The sequence below is a fragment of the Chaetomium tenue genome, assembly GCF_020726465.1.
Source record: "Chaetomium tenue strain MPI-SDFR-AT-0079 chromosome Unknown F5144scaffold_1, whole genome shotgun sequence".
Lineage (NCBI taxonomy): Eukaryota > Fungi > Ascomycota > Sordariomycetes > Sordariales > Chaetomiaceae > Chaetomium > Chaetomium tenue.
The window spans coordinates 4,404,184-4,427,312 of record NW_027117329.1 but is presented as its reverse complement, the minus strand read 5'-3'; the positions used below and the strand labels follow the sequence as shown (position 1 = coordinate 4,427,312).

Here is a 23,129-nt window from a genome sequence, read left to right as displayed (position 1 = left end):
GCTCCCCTCCCCAACCCTCGGCACCTCAACCCCCCCCACCACCAGCTCAAAATTCACCAAACTCTTTGCCGCGTTCACCACCACGCCATACTCCGGCAACCCCCCATGCATGACCTCCACAAACCTTCTCGCCTTGCCCTTGTCGGTGGTAACCAGCAAGAAATCATCAATCAGCCGCATCAGCATGCAGTCGTCGCCGTCATCGTCCTCGGCGCCCACCAGGAAGGGTAGGCGAGTGCGCTCGAGGTCGGCGTAGAAGTAGTTGCAGAGCAAGGACGACAGCACGGAGCCCTGGGGGATGCCGGCGCGCTGGCGGTAGAACTTCTTGCCGACGCGCACCAGGTTTTGCTGGACGTGCGCGGCGGTGAGGGCCAGCAGGTCGCGGGCGTGGTGGGTCGCGTGCGCGGCGCTGCTGACGAAGACGGTGTCGTTCTTGTGCTTCTTCTTGTTGCGGAAGGGGGCGTCTTCTTCTTCGAGGCGTTGGGGGAAAGGGCGCGTGTCGGTGCTGCTGGCGGCGGTGGTGTGCCAGCGCCGGGTTGGTTTTGTGTTTGTGGCGCTGCCGGTGGGTGACTCGGATAGGGCGACTTCGGCGTGCTTGAGGAGTTTGTATTGGGATTGTTGGGGGATTTGTTTGAGGAGCTCGATCATGGCGTCCTGAGGGATCGTGTCGAAGGCTGCTTGGACGTCTACCTTGGCGAAGTAAAACTTGTGCTGCCCGTCACCGAGCTTGGTTTTGAAGGCCTTGATGCGCTGGTAAACATCTCCGACAGAGAAGAGTGACGTACCTAACCGACTCGGGTTCAAGGTCTGTTTTTCTTTTGTGTCAGTGGACCAATCCTGCGTGCTATGAACAATGGTCTCACCTTCTCAAGTTTGAGCACCGCGGCGACCGGGCCTAAAATTGAGTTGATACTGGGCCCTAATAGCTTGCTGTTTCCTGGGAGAAGTGTACGCCGCCGTAGATTCATGATCGGGCGCATCTTATTCTGCTTCGGAAGGAGTCGAACGTGAGAGTAGCCCAGCCGCCGTGACTGTAAGATCTGGCGAGCGTCCTCCATCTTCACCTCTTCGAACATGGTCGTTTTCAAAACAGCTAGGGCCGGCTCGGCCACGTAGCGCCAAACATCATGGCGGAAGAAGAAGAGACGGTACCGGTCAACATTGGACTCGGTCACGTAAAAGTTGCTGCGAATCAAGGGTATTAAGAACGAGTCGATGAGATAGTACAAGAACTCGTAGAAGATTTCTGTTCGCTTTCGCGTGTCTGACTGGGAGCTCCTCTGGTTGCCCAGCCCTGGCGGCGTGAGCCATTCTATGTCATTAATCTGCCGGACCGTCAATATCAGCCAGAGAACGAGTACGGTAACTGCGCCTACCTTCATTCCCTGCATCACCTCGTGTAGGTACATGCTCTCGAAGCGCCGAAGACAAACAAAGTGATGGATCTTTTTTAGGAAGCACGTTTTATTGTGCTCCTGGATGGACTCTTGGCCCCAAAATTCATTGGGGATGACTCGAGAGATGACAGCCTGACAAAACGCAGAAACACTCGCAGCCGGGGTGGCTAACTCGGTAAGAGAGGCGTACTGCATATTCACGATAGGTGTAGCTGGCGGTTTCAGGCCCTTCGCCGTTCTTTTGTGCTTGCTTGGGGGCCTAGAAGATTGCGGCAGCGCTGGACCGGAAGTCGCCTGGGTCGTTTTTTGACTCCTGGCTTCCCCGGGAACCTGAATATATGAGCGCCAGGTTCAATGCACGAGAAGAAATGGACTTACTGGGCAATAATGCTGCAGCATCTCTGCGTAAGAACACCGTGAATGAAGTACCTGCAATCGTTGGACTAGGTCCACCGTCTTGCCCCTGAGCCTCTTGGGGATATGTTTGACAGGTTTCTTTTTGGGCTCAGACAGAGAGTACTTGGCTGCTATCTCTTCCTCACGGAGCGCATAATCCTGAACCTTCTGGGCCGTCTGCCTTCGATTCACAGCCGATGTAAACACGTTGTGAAGACCGAATTGCCGGGGAAATAGATACATCATGATATGAACGACATCATCATGGTTCTGGTCAAGTTTTGCAGATGCCTTGTAAGGAAATCGATTCAGAACATCTAGTCTGGTGAGTATCGGATTATGGGATAAGCAAAGTAACGGAAGAAGACAGAAGACATACGAATATGACGGAGGCCGAATTGGACGAGGCCTCGGGCATTGAGGGCGGCCCTGGCGTAAAGCATCCTATTCCTGGCAAAGGAAATTTCGGAGGGACGGAGACCAGCATCTCTCTGGCCAACACCCACAAGGAGAGCTTTTGCGTTGTCATTGGCCTGTGGTAAAGTTTCGAGCTCCGAGATGGGGGTTCCGCCCATCTGATAAAGGTTCCTCTTACCAGCCTTCACGGACCTGAATATTGCACAGTCAACTAATAAGTCGATCATGATGCGCTCCCCTTCTTTCCCCAGCAACATGAGAAGTTGCGGCCAAGGGCTTTGCTTCAGTGCGTGAACATGCTGATTGGGATAAGCTGAGTATAATCCGGGGATAGTCGACGCGGCAGCAGGGTTGGGTCTGTTGCTTTGGCCGGCCTGCTTTCTGAATCCATCGCACAAGGCGTGCTTTGGCCAGGAGCCAGCGTCTTCCCTGGAGAATAGGAGCCAAACGGTAAAATCAACGATCTTTCAGCGCATGGACATGTGAGTTACGTCATCCGGTACACTACAAGCATCGCCCTCTTACCTCGGACTGCGAGTAGATGGATCCCTTGAGGCCATCTGAGAGGGTCACATACGACTCGTCGCCTTTCTGCGAGAAGCCGACCCATTGCAGCCAGCGATGGCCGTGGTCGACCTCGGGGCGTTGGCGGCATGCCACAATGGTTGTGTCGAGAAGCTCACCCAGGGCAAGCTCATCTTCCGTAGGGGTTTTGTCAGGAGAGAGATGGCCAAGGCCTACTGATCCGATCTTCTTCCGTCGAATACGCGAAGAGGAGGGCAGCTCTGAGAGGGCGTATTGACGCAACGTCTGGATTTCCGGGTAATACTGGGCGAGCAGTGCGTGTTTGATGATGACGTTGGGTGGTTTCCCACACTTGACGTGCTTTGCCGGTGGTTCAACGGAGCTAGGCCCGGTTAACCCTCCGGCGTGGTCTCGGCCCCTCTTTCGGGACCCCGGACCCGAAGCCGGGTCCATTGATGCGGGGTCCGGTCGATGGGCTCCACCGGTCGCTTCTGTAGATAGCCCAACGGCTTCGAATGACCCCCAACGATGTTCCTGAGCGAGCAAAGTTCCTGTCGGTGCATACCTCGTCAAAGATGAGAGGCCGACTGACCAGCTTGATGGCGAGAGACAAAACCTATCAACAGCCGGGCGACATGTGCTGCTGGGTGATTGGGTAGGAGTGGTGCGGGATGAGATGAATTGGGATTCAGATGGGCTCTTTTCATCAGTCAATTCCGTTCTTCAGTTGAACATAGAGCAAGACAGGCGCATTTAGGCTGGCCGATTGGATGGGCGGCCACCGGCTCCAACAAGTAGGGTAGCCAAGCCCGAAGCAGGCGAGTGGCACTGGTGAGCACTGGCAAGCGCGCACTGGGTTGGATGCCCTGCGGAGGTTGTGTGACGGCGCGTCGGCGCGTCGGGGGGCGTGGATGGGTCGGGATGGCTGACAGCCTCAAACGGTTTGCCCAGTCGAGCCAGTTTTGTGACAACCTTTTTTTGGTCCTTGTTGGGGGTCAAGCCACGCTGCCCAACATCGTTTGCCCTTGCGGGGAGATGTTCGTTTCCTGGTTGGCGGATATTGAAACGGGGCTCGCGGGGCTGCTCGATGAACTGCAGCTCTGCAGCTAGAACACAGGATCGTGTTCTGGGTTTCTGGGGAATCGTTGTCGATTATGGGCGTCATTAGGCAGCCACACCCACTGGGCCGACTTTCATGCCTTCGGATCGGACGCCCGCGATTCGCTGCCAACGAAATTCCCAACCAACCCTGGGAGCGATCGGAATACGGAAAGTGGGACCCGAAGAGACCTCGAGGCAAGCACAGCAGGAGGGCAGCAAGGGCAGGCAAGTGCAAGGTAAAAGCATGGAGGCTTGGAAAAGAAGCCGTTGGCCTTATCTTTTTTACTGTTCTTACTTTTTTTATTGGGAGATCGGCACAGAGTCTGTGAGAGTTTATGCTTCTCGACGGCAGCAGACCTCGAATCTTTAGCTGCCTCTGGCGAACTTCCATTAACTACAAGTAAGTAATTACTCGCACGGGCATCCAGGAACCACTGTGGCGTTGGGGTTCATCCCTCTAACTATTCCTCGGATTTTTTTTCTTTTGGCTTTCCATCCGAACTCAAACCGAACTCAGCCAGGGTTTAACCTTGCTTTTCGAGGGGAATAGATTCCCGAAATACACGAAACCGAAGGTAACTTGAAACCGAGAAGCAGAGAGAAAAGGGGCAGCGAGTGAGAAAGGCTAGGAGGGGGATGGCAAAACGAAGGTGGGCATGAGCCCAAATCCAAATCGGGCAGTTGCTTCCTCATCAGTATTCGTAGAATCAATCCATTTCGAACCCGAATCTGCTTGATCCTCCAACCTTCCTCGCAAGCAACCTCCCTGGACCCCGGTTCGAGCCTGGCTGACATGCAATGCACTTCCAATTGCAACCCCGCTGTGTGCGACTTTTTTTTTTCTTGCTGCAGCCGCCTTCGCATAGGACGAGCCCGGGCGCCCCATAGCACAGGAAATTGCGTTCAGGGTTTCGAAGCATTCCGAGGACAATACGAATACTTACCGTGACTTTCCTTGTATCTGCGCTAGCTGCCGAGTTTGACTTTGTTCATTGTATTTACACACAGTCTGACAAGTGCCCACAACTCAACCAGGCCACCTGCATTGTGACTACATGAAGAGTGAATACCCCATTTAACGGCCGCGAGGATGGGACGGGTTCCTGCCTGTATTGCGAATTGCCTACATACACAGCACTGTAAAGGGAGGAAGCCCCTTCCTTAACTTGGCGCTCTGGGTGGATCCGCGGGTTGCAGCAGCGGTGCCGAGAGTGTGACTGCCAGAGGTGGATGGACGTTGTTTCTTCCCCCCAGGGCTGTCCCCAGTTGCTTCTGCCGACGGCCAATCCAGCCAGACCAGCCCAATCCAACCAATCCTCGTGCTTGCCAGCGCATCAACCTCGACAGGCCCCAACATCCCGCCCACCAAGCCCACCCCAGTTGCCCGCATGGAACGTCGATGATCTCTGGAATCCTCAAATCTTGTTCGCTCCGAGGCGTGTGCACAGTAGCAGCAGCCAGCCCGCCAGGAGCTGCCATAGAGTGATGGGAGGAGGGACGAGTACAACGACACCATGGACCATGGCAGTCTCCGAGACGAGCCTGTTTCGCGCTCCGGCCCGTTCCTCGACCATCTCGACCATTACGATTACAATAGCCAGGATCAATCGCCCCTCTCACCACAGCGCCAGCACCATTATCGCGACCCCTTCGACGACATAGATGCCCTCGGCTCCGGCCCGAACTCGCCCGACCCCTTCGACCCGTACGCCGCCGCGAATCTGCACGCTTTTTCCGCCAATGCCCTCGCGACCGCCCACCATCCACAACCTCCCGACGACTCTGTAGACCCCGCCGACTTTTACCGCAGCTACCAGAGCGCGCAGCCGACCGAGAATGCTGGGAATGCCTCCCCGCCAGTGAAGGACCCCATGGCCCAGGCGACTGTATCCAGCAGCACACGGCAAGCGCCGTCGTTGCGGTCGAACGGCAACGGAACGACCCCGAAACACCCCGCCGTTCCGGTGAACCACCGCAGCGCCCTGCGACCGGGCCAGCGTTCCGCCTCGACTCCCGTCGACAGCCGATCAGGAATTTCTGGGGCGGGGGGTGCGAAATCGTCAGCGGCCGCCGAGGGCGTTCCGCCGACCGTCAAGGATCTCAAAAAGAAATTTGACCAGTCATCCTCTCAATCCGCCTCCGGCGGCCGGAAATCCGTCCCGAGAGGCTCAGGCCGAGACACGGCGTCGAGTAGCGTTAATGGGAGATCACCCGGTACAACCTCGCACAGTACAACCAGGACGACGGCGACACGAGACAGAGACAGGGACACAGGGCGCGGCACAGGTAAAGGCTCCGGAACCCGAAGTTCGCAACGATCGAAATTGCCTACCGAAGACCAAACGTCTGGCAATTCACAGTCGTTTGCAAGCAGGATATCCAGACCTCGCACCGCCGGTTCCACCACTACAAAATCACCCAAGCCCATGGCACAGCCTGCTGCGCCGCGTCAAAATGGGCTTTTGTTTGGCGAGATCCTGCCGGATCAGAGCGACGCCGTCACACCAGGGTTCGGCATCGAACCGGCCCGGCCGAGGAGGACTTCCGAGTCCAACATCATCAACCCTGCACGGGCACAGATGCGAACTCTCTCGAACCCGGACATCGCGGACACCGAGCCACCGTCGCCAACCGATTGGTACCGCGCTGCAGGCCCGGTTGAGCAGCAGAGCACGGATCACCCCGTGTCCAAGATACCAAAAAGTCATCATTCTCGGGCCCGCAGTGATCTTGCTGGATCCAAACTGACCTTGAGCCGTCCGGATCACGGTGCAGCGAGGCACGATGTCGACTCCCCAATCTCACCCACATCGCCGGCCTCCCCGACCTCGCGTCTTCCGCGGCTGGCTCGGAGAATGAACGATGCCTCGACCCACGAAAGCCCGGTGTCGACGCGCTCCAACTCCCCCTCCACCTTCAACAAGTATTCCACATCCAGCGGGAGAACATCCCGACAGCATGTCTCATCAACAACAACACGCGCGAGGACGCCCACAGGGAACCCCGCCCCCAAGACATCAAGCCGAACCTCGAGCTCGGCTCGTAAGCCACCGCCGTCAAATATTGCAACCCGGCCCACCAGTCGACCCAGTAGTCGGCTCAATGCCTACGTCTCTGTGCCGACTCCCAAATTGTCTCCGAGCCTGCGGAGCTCTCGGCCACGCCAGTCAGTTGCTACCGCCACGACTGCAGCATCGAGAATGCGAACCGTAGAGGCAAGCGCTTCCCCTCTCAGACAATCCCAACGCACCCTCAAGACGGACGAACCGACCCCCCGAAGGCGTAAGGTATCCGTTGGCGCAATAGATTTCGCCCAACGACGGGAAACCATCAAACTTGCCTACAGCAAATCCATCCGGGAAACCCAAGCAAAAGAAGTCAGGCAGGCCGCTGCGGAAAAGAGAAAGAAAGAGTTAGCTGCTGTCGCTAGGGCAAAGGTTGAGGCAGAGGCGGCTGCAGTGGCGGCTGTTGCTAACGCCACGGCTGCGGCGGCTGCTACGGCTTCTGTGACGACACCGTCTAAGAAAGCCCGGGACAATGGTCGGCCCTCCGACGCGGCAACAGAACAACAAGAGCCCCAGACCGAAGAATCACAGGAGTCTGAGGCGGACATGCTTACGCCCCAACCACCGGCGGAGGAGTTCCGTGCTCCTCTTGATTCACTGAGATTAGAAATACCAGGCAGTTTCCCCGGCGCCGGGTCCCCATTAGACGAACAGGACGACATCCCCCTCTCCGCCATCTCGATGACAAGCGCGGTAACTGAATTCGATACCGAGGTGCAAACCGAGCCCCCTAGACAGGAAATGCCAATATCAATCCACGGCGCGTTGGGAGTGATCACGCCGAATTTAGTTCAACCCACACCTCAACCCGAAACAGTCGAGCAGCAACTCCCCGAGCAAATCCCCATTCCGGATCTACCCAAGAGAGCAACGTATCAGTCCCCATTTGATGACGATGCCGATGAAGACGACAGCGTTTCTATCAAAATTTCTCTTGATCCATCATCAGTCCCGAGACCACAATCATCCGAGCTCACACCAACTCGCGCGACCTTCGAACCCGAATCTCAGCCCGAACCCGCCGTTGCCCCTCCTCCGGCCGAAGACGACGAGTACGTGCCCCGGCCGTACACCTTCTCCGACAACTACGAAACCACGATCACGATTTTGGGCCCGGAAACTGATTTCAGGCCGTTCCACAAGGAGCTGCCTCGTGCAACCATACCCCAGACCAACTTGCCTCAAGCAGATGAGCCTCCCGCTACCATTACCCCTGAGATTATTGCTCCTGAGACTTTGCATCTTGGCGATGCCCAATTTGGGGAACCCCAGATTGAGGTCGAAACACTGGACCGTATCGAAGACTTCTATACCGGACCGCGCCTGCGCGACAACATTGCGGCTCTACGTGACTCAATCTTCACTTCCTCCGATCCTAGCACGCCTCTTGATGGTCACCTGCCCCCGGCGGAGTACCAAAACTTGCCGGAGGCGTCACACAATCTGGCTGTGCCTGGCCTGCTCGCACCGGGGAACCGTTCAAGTCAGCATTCCGCGTGGACCGACTTCTCATTCGGGAGTGAAGACCGCGACACTGGGCACCCGAGTTCTACATCCCAGTCACATGAAGTAGACACCCATGACGACGGGGCGTCGTTCAGAGCCGCAGCTTCTACAGGAGATCTCAGTACTTGTGCCTCAAGCCTCGGCGACCTCGCGCACAGCCCAGAGTCATCCCCGCTGGATCAATCCGGCGCCCCGCCCTCCCCTATGATACCCGATTTGTTGGGTAGCCAGCAACAACTCCCCGAGCTCACCACTGCGGAATCCTTCAAGCAGCAGAGCGAATCGGAACCCGGAAGTGTAGCGCCGCTCCCGGAACGTGAACCTCCTCGCCCTCCCACAACGGAGCGCAAGTATGAACGGGAAAGCACTTTGTATCTTGCGGAAAGCCGGCCAGAAAGTTACGCATACAGCCAAGACGGTGAACGAGATCTTTCCGGCACTGTGTCACCTCCGGAGTCCTTTTCTCAACTCCGCCTTGACCAAGAGCCATCACGTGTCTCGCTCAGTGAGACACTCTATGATGGCCAGACCCCGCTGACAGAAAAGGAGCAAGAAGAGCAGAAGCGGCTCCGGCAAAGGCAACTGGTTATCCGAGAGCTCATCGACACGGAGGATGCCTTTGTCCGAGACATGACTGTCGTCGAGGAGATCTACAAGGGCACGGCCGAGGCGTGCCCCAATCTGGACAATAAGACAGTCAAGCTGATCTTTAGGAATACGGACGAGATCATCGCTTTTCACGCCGCCCTGTTAATCGAATTCAAGGAGGGAGCATCGACCATCTACACCCCCAAAGGCAGGCGGTCTCCTCCCCCAATGCCAGATGCGAAAGACTCCGACACGGCGACCCTGAATTCCGTTTTCTCTGCGAACAAGCTCGAGCGGAACGACGAAAAGGATCGCCTCACCATGCTTGGCTCTGTATTCTCTAAGAATATCGAGCAGCTGAAGGCAGTTCATGAGGTGTATCTGAGATCTAGCGATAACTCCTCAAAGCGGCTTGTGCAGATACAAGAAGACAAGACCGTAATGCTCTGGCTCAACGAGTGCAATGAGGTGGCGAAGGAGCTGACCAGTGCTTGGAACTTGGACTCGCTCCTCATCAAACCGATGCAGCGCATTACCAAGTATCCCGATATTATCACCCATCTCCTGAAGTACACTCCAGAGGACCACCCGGACCGCGAATCGCTGGTCAGCGCGAGGACGGTAGTGATCGATGCTATCGACGAGATCAACAAGACTAAGAAGAACTTTGAGTTGGTCGGCCAGATCGTTGGCAACAGGAAGCGCAAAGACTCGGATGTCCGGGCTGGGATAGCCAGAGCGTTCGGCAAGCGCGTCGACAAATTGCAGGTGTCCGCCACCAAGACGGCCGAAGACGAGGATTACCAAAAGTTTCAACAGCAGTTTGGGGACGATTATCTACGGCTCCAGGTCGTTCTGCGTGACGTAGAGTACTACTCCAGGAACGTTGCGACTTACGTTCACGAGTTTCTTCAATATCTGTCCTCCATGGAGCTCGTCATGCGCCTCCAGCCCTCCCGAGACTATGCCCACTTGGAAAGCAAATGGGTGCAGTTCAACGTATCTATGAGAGACATTGAGAAGATCGCCCTGGAGAAACATGTAAGGCTGCCAACTCGGTTCTACTGATTTGCGTGCTAATTCATTGCCAGCTTACCGACGTTCGGAAGCATGTCATTGAGCCGTTTGAACAGGTCATCAGGTGCTACGGAAACCCCTCACTCGCTATGAAGAAGCGGGCGAAACGGCGCCTGGACTACGAAAAATACATGGTGCTAAAGGCCAACGGCAAGAAGGTAGACAAGCAACTCGCAGAGCTGGTTGAGCAGTACGAGGCGCTCAACGACACGCTCAAGAAAGAGCTCCCCAAACTTTCCGCCATGACAGCCAAGATCGGGAACATCTGCCTGGGCAAGTTCATTAGCATCCAAGCGGCGTGGTATGCCATCTGGAAGGAGAAGGTCAAGGCGCCGCTGTCCGACGTTACGCACGTCCCCGAGCTCTCTGAGATTGTGACCAGCTTCCAGCGAGAATTTGCGCTGCAGGAGGAGCGGGCAAAGGCTCTCGGGATCGTCAACCCCACGCTTAAGGGCAGGGCGTCTCAATCGACCACCGACGATGCTTCTTCCATTCTCTCCAAAACCAAGTCACGACCGAGCGATATCCTCTCGCCCCGCGGGAGGGGCTTATCCATTAACAGTGATCACATCCCGGCTCTCCCTACGCCCGACTTTGTGAAGCGTAACAGCGGACAGTTCAGCTTATCCCCGGCGAGCAGCGCCCTCCCGAGCCCCGCCAACTACTACCGCGACTACTACTCTGGTATTAACGGCTACCCCCGCGGCAGCGGCGGCTCGCCCGTCACGCCCGCTGAGAACTCCAACGGAAGCCGACCCCCGGTAGGCGCAGTCCCCCTTTCTATGCGCCCCAGTACCGGCCGCAGCTTTGACTCGACGAGCCTGCCGAGGCAAAGCTCCGAGTCCACCGCCATGTCAACGAACCGACGTGATTCGAACTCGACCTTCAACTCGAGCTACCCAGCCCACAGCGCCGGTGCCGATCAGCAGACCAGGCGTCTCTCGGGTCTGTTCAACTCTGCGCTACCGCTGCCCGATGGGCCGGAGGAGAGCGCCAGGTCGTCGAGGGCCTCGTCTAGGGACAGGGGGACTGCTGCTAGCAACGGGTATAACGTGCTCTGGCTGGCCGCGTCGCTATTTGAGTTCAACATCGAGACCACCAAGCATGAGGCGGGGTATCCTTACCTGACGTATCAAGCGGGTGAAGTGAGTTATCCTCCATATCCACCTATTGTGAGAGGGATGTTTGCTGACCGAACCTGTCCAGATATTTGACGTCATCGCTGAAAAGGGCGAGCTCTGGCTAGCCAAAAACCAAGACGATCCGCGCGGCGTCGTCGGGTGGATCTGGTCGAAACACTTTGCTAAGCTGGCCGATTCGTAAATCGTTGGTCGTACCGTACCTTCTCAACTCTCACGAGGGCGCTTTTTTTGCTACCAGGTCATGGGGGCTGTGATACCCATCCTGTCGGCTCCTCAGTGGGACCGACATCCTACCTGCGACCGGGTGTACTGATTTCTCTACATTCTACTCCGGATGCCGGATGGGAAGGCTCATGGAAGACTTGGACTTGTTTTTCTATTAACATCAAGAAAGAGGCCGGGGTTTATTACGATTTTGTGGGCACGGCGTTCAGAGAGGTGTTCAGTACCAGGGAAACGAACTAACTAGGGGAATCAAGGGGGGGATCAAGGAGGGGGGGGATGATTCTCAGAAATCAAGGAAACGGATGGATGGGCTTTATTTTGTCCTTTGTAATGCGGACCGCCACGTATGATTACTACCCCCACCAGCGCTGGTCTTTTTTGTCTTCACCTTTTTCCTTTTTTTTAAACTTCGACTGCGCGGCACAAGTGCTGCTTACATTAGGATTTGCCGATGAGGCTTGGGTACTAGTTGTTGTGCACTAGATACCTTGTGTTTTATGAGAAAGGGGAATGTTCCTCTACATGGCTTCTCAATTTCTGATTCTTGTGTGTATAATTTGAACTCCTCATTTTGTCTGTCGCCATACGATAGACAGGCAACCTCGTGAATGAGACAGGGCCACAAATAAAATTAGGTCTGAGGAATAAAAAACAGTGGTTGACTACATGGGTGGTTTGTCTCCTCGTGTATTTGCACTTCCTTGCGTCTACGATGAGACCGGATGGAGGAGAGAATTGGGTGGTCTCATTAAAGAAGAGGGTTAGGGTTGGAAATGCTTATTGTTTACTTTACCCCTTTTTCGGGATCGGTGATGGAGAGAATCCAGGTCTTCAATCGGTAGGCGGGTCATTAGATAACGAGCGTACCCTGACAAATCGGATACATCGATTTGATGTCTCAGAGTGTCGACCGGGAACAATGGAGATCTGACAATGGTGATTGAGCACGAGTGTTCGAGGCGGTAACTGACTAGTTCAAGCCAAGCCCAGACCCGAGAGATCTGAGCGACACTAACTTACAGATTACCGACAACTTCCTATTTGGGATCGCTACGCTTCGGCAAGGGCCGTACCGGTTGCAGGGCCGCTTATAAGGAACTGAGTAAGCTACTAACTAACTATTTAGTAATAAGGTGATACATTTGGCTCCCGAGCATGGGCTTTTTGTGCGATGGACGAGCCACGCTGGCGGACGGTTTCGAACCTGTCGATCATTCGCATCTGGGCTGCACCTTGGCACGGGCAACACGCGCGCGCGTGGTTGTGAACCCGGTTTTGACGAACACGACGACGTGGTTCTGGCCTCCTCAGTGCAACGCCGCGCAAGGAAAAAAAAACCCGAGAGTACGGGCGCGGACCCCCCGTGACATGCTACAGTGCTTGCGTAAGGTGTATGTATCATCCGAAGCTCACGAACCGCTCGTGCGCGAGGCTCTGCCACATGCTTTGAAGATGAGACGGCAGATGCGCCCTTGCGGCGATCCTGTCCCCTCGTCCCATCTTGCTAGGCGCACCCGGACGGAAATCCCCGCGCATCGGCAATCGCTCCTCAGCGTCCTGTCATCATCGCCTTACCATTGTTGCGTAGGAGATCACACCTGGCAGGCCGCCCGTCTCCTGCATCTCGTCCCGGCTCGGGAAGCGGGAGATCCAGAGCCGCAGGGGGTGACGCGGCACGAGACGAGAAATCGGCGTATGTAACGTAAGTGGGCTTTGGATTTGTCGTTAAACGCTCAGGCATCCCATCTCGATCGAGATCTGGCCGATTGTCTCATGTGCGTGCCAGATCGCCAGCCTTGGCGCAGCCGATCCTCAGTGTTCTGGAAACTCTCCTGACCGCAAGGTCCCCGATGCTTCGACTGCATCTGCGTCATTCTTATAACAAAAGTCGTTCGACGTTGTTAAGATATTCAGCGGGGAGAAGAAAATGAGAGATAGGAATAAGTAACAAGAAAACATAGATATAAAAGGCAAAAAAGGCAAGCAAAATAAGCGAAAAGAAAAGGAGGAACCAGGCTGACCAATATTGCTTGCCAATAACTATCAACTCTAGCTCTTCAGATAAGAAAAGGCTCTGGACGGGCCTTTCCTCACGACTAGTAGCGCCCCCGCCGTAAACGGGTTGGCTCGATCGGAAGCGCGCCCGACCGCTCCAGAAACTCAAGATGCTTTCTGGCAGATCGTCGGGCGCGGGCGGAGCCAAACAGATACCGGCATGTCAAAGCTCTGCGGCACGCCGTAGCCCATGCTGAGGAACCCCCGGATCTCGAATGCTGGGTGCTCCATGTCAACACCTGTCATGTGCGAGGACCGATTCCCGAGAACCGGGTATGCTCGACTGCCCTTGTCCTAGTCATCGCGGAGCGCCCGCGCGGGCCGCAACCAAGAATGAAGCCTGGCAGCTCGATTCCCCCGTTTGTGACAGAGAGCACGGGATAACCAGGAGCGCTGTTTGGGCCCAAGATTTGTGACCTACGGCTCGGGCTTTCTGGGGCGAGAGTGGCTGGAGGAGGAGGAATCCACGCGGCGAACCTTTCTTGGTCAGAAACTGAATGTTTGCGTCTTTCTTTCCACGCCGGCACGGGATCGACAAGCGAGTTGGAACTTCGGCCTGTCCAACATGCTCAAAGGACGGGTGCTCGAGGCCCCCAACTTCGCGACCCCTTCCAGTCCCGATGAGACATGTAGGAAACCTGTTTCGGTCCTGCCACACAGCTGGCCGGTCCTTGTTGGTGTGGTCGGCGTTTAGGAAAGGGCTTTGCTTTCCCATGGTCTTCACACCCACTCATCCGGACCTCCTCCCCTCGAAGCGCGCCCTCGAGGCCTCCACCCCGCGCAGAATCAGTGCTTCTGCAGCAGCACGAGTTAGGCAAATATACCCCCCCGCCCCGCTTCCTTGACAACCCCCGACACGCCAGCCGACCCTCCCCCTTGCCGATCTCGTCCACCGAGGGGCAAGATATCCAAGCTGCGTGACTCAGTGCCAACGGTAGGCGGCCCTGCTCAACCTATAGGATAAGCAGAGATCACGCACTGTACTGTACCACCCCCTCCCCACGGACAACGCGGAGGCGCCTTTGTCCTTGGCTATTGACCTGCCCCCCTATAGACCGACGAGGCCGAATAAGGGGTCTAGACTGCTCATCACCCACCGTCAACCAGCGGTTGCGGCCCGCAGCGGGGGCGTCATTGGACGGTAGTGCTCTCTGCTCACGGCGAGACCCGCGAAAGTTGCCGCCGTGGTACCGAGTCTGGCCCCATTCGTGATGGCCATGCTCGAGAGGCACCGCAAAAGGGCGCTGTGAGGGAGGGTATAACGGCCAGTATGGGAGGAGGGGAGTTCACGTAGTGTGTACGGGGCCCATCGTCCACCAGAATTGCTTCGTGAGGCTTCCGTGGATGCAAATTCATGTCCTTATCCCCACGTCTAGGCAGCCCCAGGTGATCTTCGTAGAAGACCCATCTTGGCCAATACCTTCTAGCCATCTAAGACCCCGCGTTCTGGCAATGGGCAGATTGTGACATGATGCGGTTACCCCCAAAAGCTGGGGCTAGCCATGCCCAAACATGTTCCAGGCGGAGTCCCAGCGGCGAGAACTATAGTGAATAGGATGGGTAAGAGGGTTAGAAGTGGTACGGGCGCCCGCTGAGAGAAAGCATTATCCTCGGTCCCGTACGCAGTGATTAGCGAGCTTCCTAGGTAAGCGTCCATTATAGCAACGGCTTTTCCCTCGAGGGCGCCCCCGGAGCAGGTTGCTGGAGGCGTTATTTCAACGCTCATCAGCCATGTACATCCGATCCCTTCAAAGACGGCTGAGCGGGTAGGTCTCGCGGAATATCCTGCAAAGAAACCCAGATCAGCTGCCGACGATTGAGGTGGGCGGGTTAAAGTTTGTGTGAAACGGTACGGATTGCAAAGCGCGGCACGTTTCCGTATTCCAAATCACACAAGGGGAGAAAAACACGCACCGGAGCTGTCTGGTGAATTGACTGCAGATCGGGACGGCACACGGGACCTGGGTAGACGGCGGTGCCGTGCTGGACACGCCAGGCTCGGATTCGGCATCTTGTCAATGCAAAGAAGCCGACGGCACGATTTTGTTTGCTAATTCGGCTAGGCGCCGGTTAGGCGAGGCCGGCGCTGTTACCCAGCCCTGGCTTGGAGCATGGAGCCAGCTGGCCATGGGGGAGTGTTGATGGTGTTCCCATGTCGAGGGGAAGCGGTGGAAGACTGAGCTCCCTTGGCATCTCAGCCCAGATGGTGTCAGTGCGAAGCGCTGTGGTTCCCAAAGAGTCACCCTCTGACAGGCGCCGCATGAATGAGCATGGGAAAACAACCCCTGGGCTGTCTTGAGTGCACGGATTTGGAACATCTAGAATCCTTCCCCAAACGCAACGCCAAGCCGGGTGGGTGAGCCATGGGATGCCAAGTGTCATCAGCACAACCATGCGCTCAACGCAAAGGCACACCACCACCCTTACCCTGGTAGCCGTGTCCACCTTGTCGACATTTTTCAAACGACAGCAAAGGTGGGAAAGGTGGCGGTGTCTGCTGAGGAGCGGGACTCTTCTCGGGTACAAGCATCCGGGCTGCGTACCGAGTTGTATGGCCGGCGATTGGACATCGAAAATCCATCTTCGACAAGGCAGCATGATCGAGGCGGTCCGTAGATCAGCAACTCGTTAGTTATTCACATTGGTCTGACGCCATTGAGGGGTGGATCAGGAATTGGGTGGAGGGGCTCCTGCAGCGCACTCTATCTGCCCCCGACGTTGGCGGCGGTGAGAGCGGCGAGCGACAACTCGGTTGCTTCTTCTGCTGCTTGGTCCGGGGGTTCAAGCGTCGGTTATGTTCGAGAAGCTGTCCATCTCGATCCTGGGCGGCACTCCCGCCGATGCGCTCTACCGCATGTGGAAAGGTTTGCGTGCAGAAGGCTGGGACGCAGGACCGTTGTGGTCCATCCAGTGTTTCAGTTGGAGACCTCGTCTGTCGAAGAGATTGATTCGGAGGCGAGGAGGACGCTGCATGATGCACGCCTGCAGTCAATGGAAGCTCCGTGGAAATCTTGTGGAAGCTGCAGGGGCACAAGGTGCAGAAAGAAAAGAGAAAAGAAAAAAAAACAAGGCGGTGCTGGGACAAGCCCGAGAGCGCGCACAGACAGGTAAGTTGACGTCTTTTCCTCGATTTGGAGTCGGAGCTTCTGGCGATCCAAGAATTCAGATGCGCTTCTCCCGTTTTGGGAATTTGCTCGTTTTTGATTTTCACTTTTTGGGCGTCTTTGTCGCTTGTTTGGGGGATCGACCAAAATTCCCTTCTTGGCGCGGCAAGGCACCAACTTGTCAACCAGCCAGCTGTGCTAGCCGTGATTGACGGCGATGCAAGGTCTGTGCGTCGTGGGGCGTGCGGTCTGATGGAAAAGCTCCTGCCACCCCGTCAAAATGCTAGCTTAGTGGGCCCGGCGCCACCCGGTATCCCCCCCTACTGTGTGGAATGCACTGTAACCAGCCTGTTGTTTCCGCACTGGAAGCTCTGAACCTGGGAACTTGAACTTCTAGATGAAGGGTATCCCACACACAAAATCCAGGTTGCAGGACAGGACCGGACCATTGAACCGCTCTTTCACGAGACCAGGTGCTCTCCTCCGTCCCCGGTTTTTTGTGTTCACGGTCAGAGATCTGGAAATCGTGGAGAACCCATGCCTGAGTTGACAAGATGACCGACCCCGGCTCGGTTCTTTTTTGGAGCCAGCATGGCCCGGAATTGCAGGGCCTGAGCTGGGGAGAGGAAAGGGCCTCTAGGCCTTCGGCAAGCAAGGGCAGCCGGGGTCACGCGGCTCTCGCAATGCTATTCTTGGACGTGGCAAGTCGACCCGCCGCGCCCCCAGATGAGAAATTCAATAACTAGGTATCGGGTGGGATTCAGCGCGCTCTCGGTGTTCGTCTTGCGAAAGGACTCGGGGTCCTCCCAGCGGGTAGTGAGCAAATTAGACCCAGCCTCTGCTTTTGGCCAGGCGTGGAAAGGTCCAGCGCGGGTTTGCTTTGGGCGGGGCTGGCCGCTGGCGAAATGTTGTTAATCCCCCCGCGACCCGAGATATAGCTTCACCCGGCAGGGATCTTGTCGGGAGGGGCGCAGTTGGCGTCAACCTGCTGGTCCTTTCCCCTCAGTCTGGTGAGGTGAGCTTGGTGAGACTCAAAGTGTAGCGTCTGTGGTCGAATAGGAACGCATCCAGCTTCCCGCAACAAGCACGCCGCTCGCATGCATGCCCGCTCTTGCGAGGCGCACACACCGGCGCTCTCCCACACTCTTCGGCGGTTGGGTGACGCCGCCATCCCAAGGACGGGTTCGATCCAAGCCAGAGGGGTGTAGCGGCGGGTGGCTCGTGTGGGGAGCTGCCCCAGGGGTTTCGCGAAAACCTCGAATCAACACCCTACCTTGTTGCCGTCAGTTATAGGAGCCGGGCCTGCTGTCATCTCGACGCACATGCCATATCTGGCGACCGCAGCGGGAACTAAATTGCAATATAAGCCCACACCATCTGCTGACTGGCTGACCGTCCAGGTGGGAGCGCCCACTTGCTTGTCGAGCCGCAGGTGCCGTGCCGCTTAGCCAATGAAACCGGGCACTGCGTGTCATGTTGCTGTACCGGTGTGGAAACTCGATGATGTGAGGTATTGAAAGACGTCAGGGATGCCCGGCGAGACACAGCGCACTGTCCACGGGATGTGCGGGGAGGGGGTATACCGTGGTAGGATGGGGAGCAGAAACCGGCCGACCGTGTTGTGGCGGGATGCCGATGTCAAGCGATGTGTTTCTTGCTATCCAGTATGATGCTCTCCGGGCGGGCAAACTTGGGCCAGGCTCGGTGGCGACCAACACCCCGCGGCACCTGTAAAACATTTGGAATTGCTCGTGGGTGGGAGGAAGACGCGAGCTGCGCGGTGCCGGCAGCTTACTCTACCCGAAGAAGGAACGGACACGGCAAGGCATGCTTGGCAACGAGCTCTCGGGATCCCAGCATCTCTCGCGCGAGATACAGATACCCCAACGCAACCCCCCTCGCGCGACACAACACAACCGAGAAGCCGCAGGGATGACACCTCCCTTGATGTGACCCGCGCATACTCGCCATGATAGTGATCAGGGCGCGGCGCGTGTAAACGTACGCAGTCCAGAGTCCGGGAAGGGCCGTGGCCGTGACCGTGAGCCTTGCTCCGAGTTTGACTGCTTCTCAGGACCTCTGAATGGTGTCTGTGGGTGTTTGTCGTCTGATTGACCCCCTGCCGAAGCCGTTCCGAGACAGAGAACCCAGGTCCGCGGATTCGATCGCGGGCCCGACTTCGAGTCCCGCTCGTCCAGGACCGGGGGTTGGGGAGGGGGTTAAGATGGAAGGTATCGAAATGGATCACAGCTGTCTTGTGTATGGCCCGTGCCCCACACCAACCGACCGTGTCCCGTGTGTCGAAAATCCGAATGGCACTTGCGCGTCGCGGGTCGGGGTTGACTTAAGGCTGACTGACCGTTGCAGACCAGAGTCGCCGTGTTCGTGGCATCATGCGACGGAGCTTCGGCGGTGCCCTGGGCACTGATGTTCTTCTCTCCCTCGGACCGGCGGTCTTTTTTGTCGGCTGAAACTGAAGGAGACCTGACTCCTGTTCATCCATCGCCGGGGATTCTGCAAGATCTGTTTCCTCTTCCCTGGGTCTGTCCAGGTTGAGGAGGTGCTCCCGCTCCCGCTCTTGGAACTATGGCTGCGGCTGAGATTTGCAAGGTCGTGGTTGAGTGGTACGTACCCAAAAGAACAAGGGGACTCGCTGCAAGTTCACCAAAATGGTGGCCCCTCCTAACCCCCCCCCAGCAGATGGTGGGGTTGCAGGCACCCCCAGCACAGTGCTGAATTAACACCCCCTGCAGAACAGCCCGTCCCCCAGAACGGATCATGGGTCAGTAAAACACACCAAAAGCGGGCCAAGCTCTGCCCGCATCCCCGGAATAGGTGGACCGCCATCGACCATCACCCATCACCGGGCAGCGTCTCCCCACCACGACCCTCACCTCCTCGCCCGATGCTTTTTGGTAGTTCCATGACCAGGGCGCAATAACACAGACTTCGAAGACAATTTCACCTTCCTGGTAGCCAGCTCGCCAGACGACCCCCAAGGGTATATAAGCAGCCACGGCCCCCCTCAATCCAACGCCAAGCTCAGGGTTTCCATAATCTCAGGCCCATTGTCTGTCTTCCCATCTCCAATCTCCAATCACCAGCCAACACCGCGCCGCTTCCATTTCCATCTCCATCCTCCCATCCTCAGTGGGCCACCCGCCGCCCCTCGTCGATCGCAGACTGCTCCCACCCACCTACCTTGCCGCGCCGCCTAAAGAAGCGCCCGTCGTCTACCCGCTTTATTCTGGAGCTAATCTCCGACCGACCGGTACTCTCTTTTGCCGCCGCAACACGCCCACACAGCCGCCTCGGGAATCCAGCCGACGACCGTCGTCTTTGATCCGCAACCGGCGCGGTCCCGCGGGACTCGACCGCAACCTAAAACATGCATCAACCGCCGTACCCCCCGAGCCAGGCACAGCCGATGCCCCCCGACATGCACCCGCATCCCCACCAGCCGCCGTATCCCGCGCACCAGATGCAGCAGCTCCCGTCAATGCCCCCACCGGGCACCCAATACCAAGAAACCGTTCCGATGGCAGGTCCCGGAGCGCTGCAGCAGCCAGGCCAGTCCTCCGCCGACGCCTCCCAGCCGTCGCCGTCGCAGTCGCAGGAGCGCGCCCCCCTCACTCCGGAGCAGAAACGCCAGCAGGAGTTGAACCTCAAACCGTACTCGTCCGAAGATGACCAGAGCCGGGTATACTCGTAAGACGCTTTTTTTTCCCCTTCGGCGCCGGGCCGCTCGCCTCGGTTGCAGCAACCGAGGCGCGGCGATCATGCGCGTCATGTATACTTTTTTTCGGGCCGCTGTGGACAGGCGCTAATCCGAGCTCCGGCAGCCTGGATGTTGTGCAACAGCCGCAACGTGCGCGGATGTGTGGCTTCGGTGACAAGGTACGCTTGTCTTTCTGGGCTGAAGATTTCGGCTTGTCGGACGGGACCGTGGGCTGACAGCCGGATAGGACCGGCGGCCCATCACGCCTCCGCCCTGTGTGAGGCTGATAGTCAAAGACGCAAAGACCGGGAAGGAGATCGATTGCAAGTAAGTGGACCGCCGCCCGGACCGAGACCAAATACTCGGGCCGCAGCTGACCAGGTGCATACTCGTCCGACAGCGAGATAGAGCATACAATGTACGTCCTCAACGTTGACCTCTGGTCCGAGGATGCGTTGAAGGAGGTGAATCTAGTTCGCCATACCACAGCCACGCCATCTATATCGTCCACGTCGCCTGCATCCTACGCCCAAATTGAACAGACTACGCCGGCGTATTCGCACATACTACCGTCCAGCAGGGATATGGGTTATCCCCAGCAGATGGCTTATCCTTCCCCGGGTCAGGCTGTCAGCCCTTATGGCATGCAGCAGCCATACGGCCAAGGTAGGCTTTTGGTCGCCCCTTGTGGAGGCACGCCGTTTTGAATCTCGTTTTGCTAATGATCGCCCGCGCAAGCAGGCTTTGTTTCGCCCAACGGAACTGGCTACCAGCCTCCGAATCAGTACTATCCTCAGGCCGACATGCAGGGTATGTCGCAGCTCGTGGGCTCGCCCTACGGCGGCCCTCCCAGAGTTTACGAGTCCCAGTTTGGCGGCATGCCTCAGCGCATGTCTATCAGCGGCAACCCCCCGTCGGGCATGTTTACTCGGAACCTCATTGGGAGCTTGGCAGCCAGCGCTTTCCGCCTCCAAGATACCATAGATAAAATCGGCATATGGTTTATTCTGCAGGATCTGAGCGTTCGTACAGAAGGTTGCTTCCGGTACGTTCTCCCCCCCGCTCTTTTTTTGTTGTCTTTTTTTCTTTTTTCTGTCGGTCAAACTAACCCATACCCAAGGCTTCGCTTCTCGTTTGTGAATGTCGGCGCCCCCGGCCAGGCGGGCAACGGCTCCATCAACGTCGGCAAGGCCCCCGTCCTCGCCTCCGTCTTCAGCGACGTCTTCCAGGTCTACTCAGCCAAGAAATTCCCGGGAGTCTGTGAGAGCACAGCTCTCAGCAAATGCTTTGCCAGCCAGGGCATCAAGATTCCCATCCGCAAGGACAACCCGAATAAGAACGCGAACCAGGACGACGATGATTACGATTAACCCGGGGTCCCCAGTTAACACTGTCATTTCTCGTACTCGGGGGTTACGACTGTCAAGCCACCAAACTAGTTTCGGCCCATGCGTTTGTCAGCCTGTATTAGACAGCGGTGGGTGCCATCCAATATTCGCCTTGTTTTCTCGGCCATTCCCCTCTTCCCTGGGGAAGTTCATAGACCGGGAAGGGGGGAGGTGACGGAACATTCGGGAGGATGGGTGGGCTGGTGGCTTGCTGCTGATGAAAAGTTTCTCTCTTGTTAACATACGGTCATGCCTGTTGGAAAATGTCATGATTCAGGATCGCGGTGATACCAATTGCCATTCGGGCCGGATTCTGGGTGGCGGAGGAGAAGAGGGCGGGTCGGGTTAACTTTTGTTTTTGCTGGTTCTTGTATTTTTCCCGACATATTTCCTTGTCTGTCTCATCATGTATGCACGCCATTTCCCAACATGACGAGATTCAGAGTAGATGGGCTGGTGGGTAGATTGGGTACATAGTTCGCGCTGGCTAGATTTGGAATCCGAGTCCCCCCCTATTTCGCAGTTCAGCGCTCAGCCCCCTAATATCATCTAATAATGCAGCACATAGCTATTAACTCCATCAACGCGGACGCCGCGCCGTCTGTGGTATGTACCGCATCACCGGTATTGAAATGCATCCATCGGTACGTACCTACCTACGTTGTTGTGACCACTCCACTCCTCCCAGGTCCTTCGCGATCCGACGTCCCACAGGGCAAGCCACAGGGTCGCACCGAGCCTCCCGACGACACTAGTGCGGAAGGCCTGGCCAACGGGAGGCGTGAGGGGAGAGACCGCACCCGGCGACATGACGTGCAGGAGAGGGGGGGAGGACGTGGACTGTGTGTGGTGCATGTGTGTAGGTATGTATGTATGTATGTACACTACATACGCGTGCGTGCGTGCGTGCGCGCGCTGTTGTGTCGGACCGCGCTAGTTAGGCTGCAAGTCATCACCCGATACATGTGGCAGGATGTAGGTAGGTGAGGTATGTATGTGTGTATGTTATGCTGCAGCTAATTGGGGTTTGTTTGTGTCTCATACTGTGTCGACTGTATGTTCTGGGTTTTGGCTTATCTTCCTTCGCTTCCCCCCGAGGAGGGCCAAGTACTATCTTCGATTGTAAGGAAAGGAAACTACGGTTTACTATTAAGAGCTCTTTCACAGTAAGGGTCGAGGATAAACCATGGCGTTGTTGACTCGAATTGACACGAAGCAGTTCGGTGAGTATTCACCCTCCGGCCAAAAGAAAAGGTGATTACAAAAGAGACTTCGGGAAAAAAAAAATAGAAACTGAGTAAAAGAAATGTAAATCGAGGGGAAAGAGCTTAGGCTTCTGGGTGGCTTTTGCTTCGCCCTACTACTCGAGCGCCTACACGTGGGGTCCAGCCTTGTTTTTTTCACCACGCGGTGGTATTGTCGAGG

General features: G+C 56.6%; 5 protein-coding genes across 5 annotated transcripts; 2 read left to right on the top strand and 3 right to left on the bottom strand.

The window, feature by feature from the left end:
* Positions 1–1,194: 1,194 nt before the first annotated feature.
* On the bottom strand, positions 1,195–3,457 carry F5144DRAFT_57723 (uncharacterized protein). The gene is made up of 7 exons (XM_066789184.1): positions 3,328–3,457; positions 2,736–3,269; positions 2,389–2,674; positions 2,173–2,307; positions 1,827–2,110; positions 1,588–1,727; positions 1,195–1,325 (listed from the first exon to the last, which is right to left on the bottom strand). The coding sequence occupies exons 2-7, from the start codon at positions 3,186–3,188 to the stop codon at positions 1,313–1,315; spliced, it is 1,311 nt and encodes a 436-aa protein (XP_066649011.1). The 5' UTR covers positions 3,189–3,269; positions 3,328–3,457; the 3' UTR covers positions 1,195–1,312.
* Positions 3,429–4,379, bottom strand: F5144DRAFT_57689 (uncharacterized protein). Its single transcript, XM_066789166.1, has 2 exons — positions 4,311–4,379; positions 3,429–4,240 (listed from the first exon to the last, which is right to left on the bottom strand). The coding sequence occupies exon 2, from the start codon at positions 4,225–4,227 to the stop codon at positions 3,670–3,672; it is 558 nt and encodes a 185-aa protein (XP_066649010.1). The 5' UTR covers positions 4,228–4,240; positions 4,311–4,379; the 3' UTR covers positions 3,429–3,669.
* A 716-nt stretch (positions 4,380–5,095) lies between these two features.
* Positions 5,096–11,696, top strand: F5144DRAFT_524130 (uncharacterized protein). The gene is made up of 3 exons (XM_066786784.1): positions 5,096–10,036; positions 10,087–11,217; positions 11,279–11,696. The coding sequence occupies exons 1-3, from the start codon at positions 5,351–5,353 to the stop codon at positions 11,393–11,395; spliced, it is 5,934 nt and encodes a 1,977-aa protein (XP_066649009.1). The 5' UTR covers positions 5,096–5,350; the 3' UTR covers positions 11,396–11,696.
* A 1,152-nt stretch (positions 11,697–12,848) lies between these two features.
* F5144DRAFT_589135 (uncharacterized protein) lies at positions 12,849–15,505 on the bottom strand (the record flags this gene model as incomplete). Its single annotated transcript, XM_066790004.1, has 7 exons — positions 12,849–13,009; positions 13,751–13,942; positions 13,972–14,132; positions 14,474–14,526; positions 14,592–14,738; positions 15,161–15,279; positions 15,409–15,505. The coding sequence occupies 7 exons, from the start codon at positions 15,503–15,505 to the stop codon at positions 12,849–12,851; spliced, it is 930 nt and encodes a 309-aa protein (XP_066649008.1).
* Positions 15,506–19,986: 4,481 nt separating this feature from the next.
* Positions 19,987–21,686, top strand: F5144DRAFT_543726 (velvet factor-domain-containing protein; the record flags this gene model as incomplete). Its single annotated transcript, XM_066787264.1, has 6 exons — positions 19,987–20,306; positions 20,441–20,495; positions 20,564–20,643; positions 20,717–20,982; positions 21,058–21,361; positions 21,437–21,686. 6 exons carry the CDS (start codon positions 19,987–19,989, stop codon positions 21,684–21,686), a joined length of 1,275 nt encoding a protein of 424 aa, XP_066649007.1.
* Positions 21,687–23,129: the final 1,443 nt, after the last annotated feature.

Bases quoted from the DNA above. Each gene is read 5' to 3' on its own strand.
- F5144DRAFT_57723 (XM_066789184.1), bottom strand. From the start codon at position 3,188: ATGGACCCGGCTTCGGGTCCGGGGTCCCGAAAGAGGGGCCGAGACCAC. The intron at 2,308-2,388 runs GTAAGAGGAACC...ACAACGCAAAAG, and splicing joins ATTCAGGTCCGTGAAGGCTG to CTCTCCTTGTGGGTGTTGGC. The intron at 2,111-2,172 runs GTATGTCTTCTG...TCACCAGACTAG, and splicing joins ATTCGGCCTCCGTCATATTC to ATGTTCTGAATCGATTTCCT.
- F5144DRAFT_57689 (XM_066789166.1), bottom strand. From the start codon at position 4,227: ATGGAAGTTCGCCAGAGGCAGCTAAAGATTCGAGGTCTGCTGCCGTCG.
- F5144DRAFT_524130 (XM_066786784.1), top strand. From the start codon at position 5,351: ATGGACCATGGCAGTCTCCGAGACGAGCCTGTTTCGCGCTCCGGCCCG. The intron at 10,037-10,086 runs GTAAGGCTGCCA...ATTCATTGCCAG, and splicing joins AGATCGCCCTGGAGAAACAT to CTTACCGACGTTCGGAAGCA. The intron at 11,218-11,278 runs GTGAGTTATCCT...GAACCTGTCCAG, and splicing joins TGACGTATCAAGCGGGTGAA to ATATTTGACGTCATCGCTGA.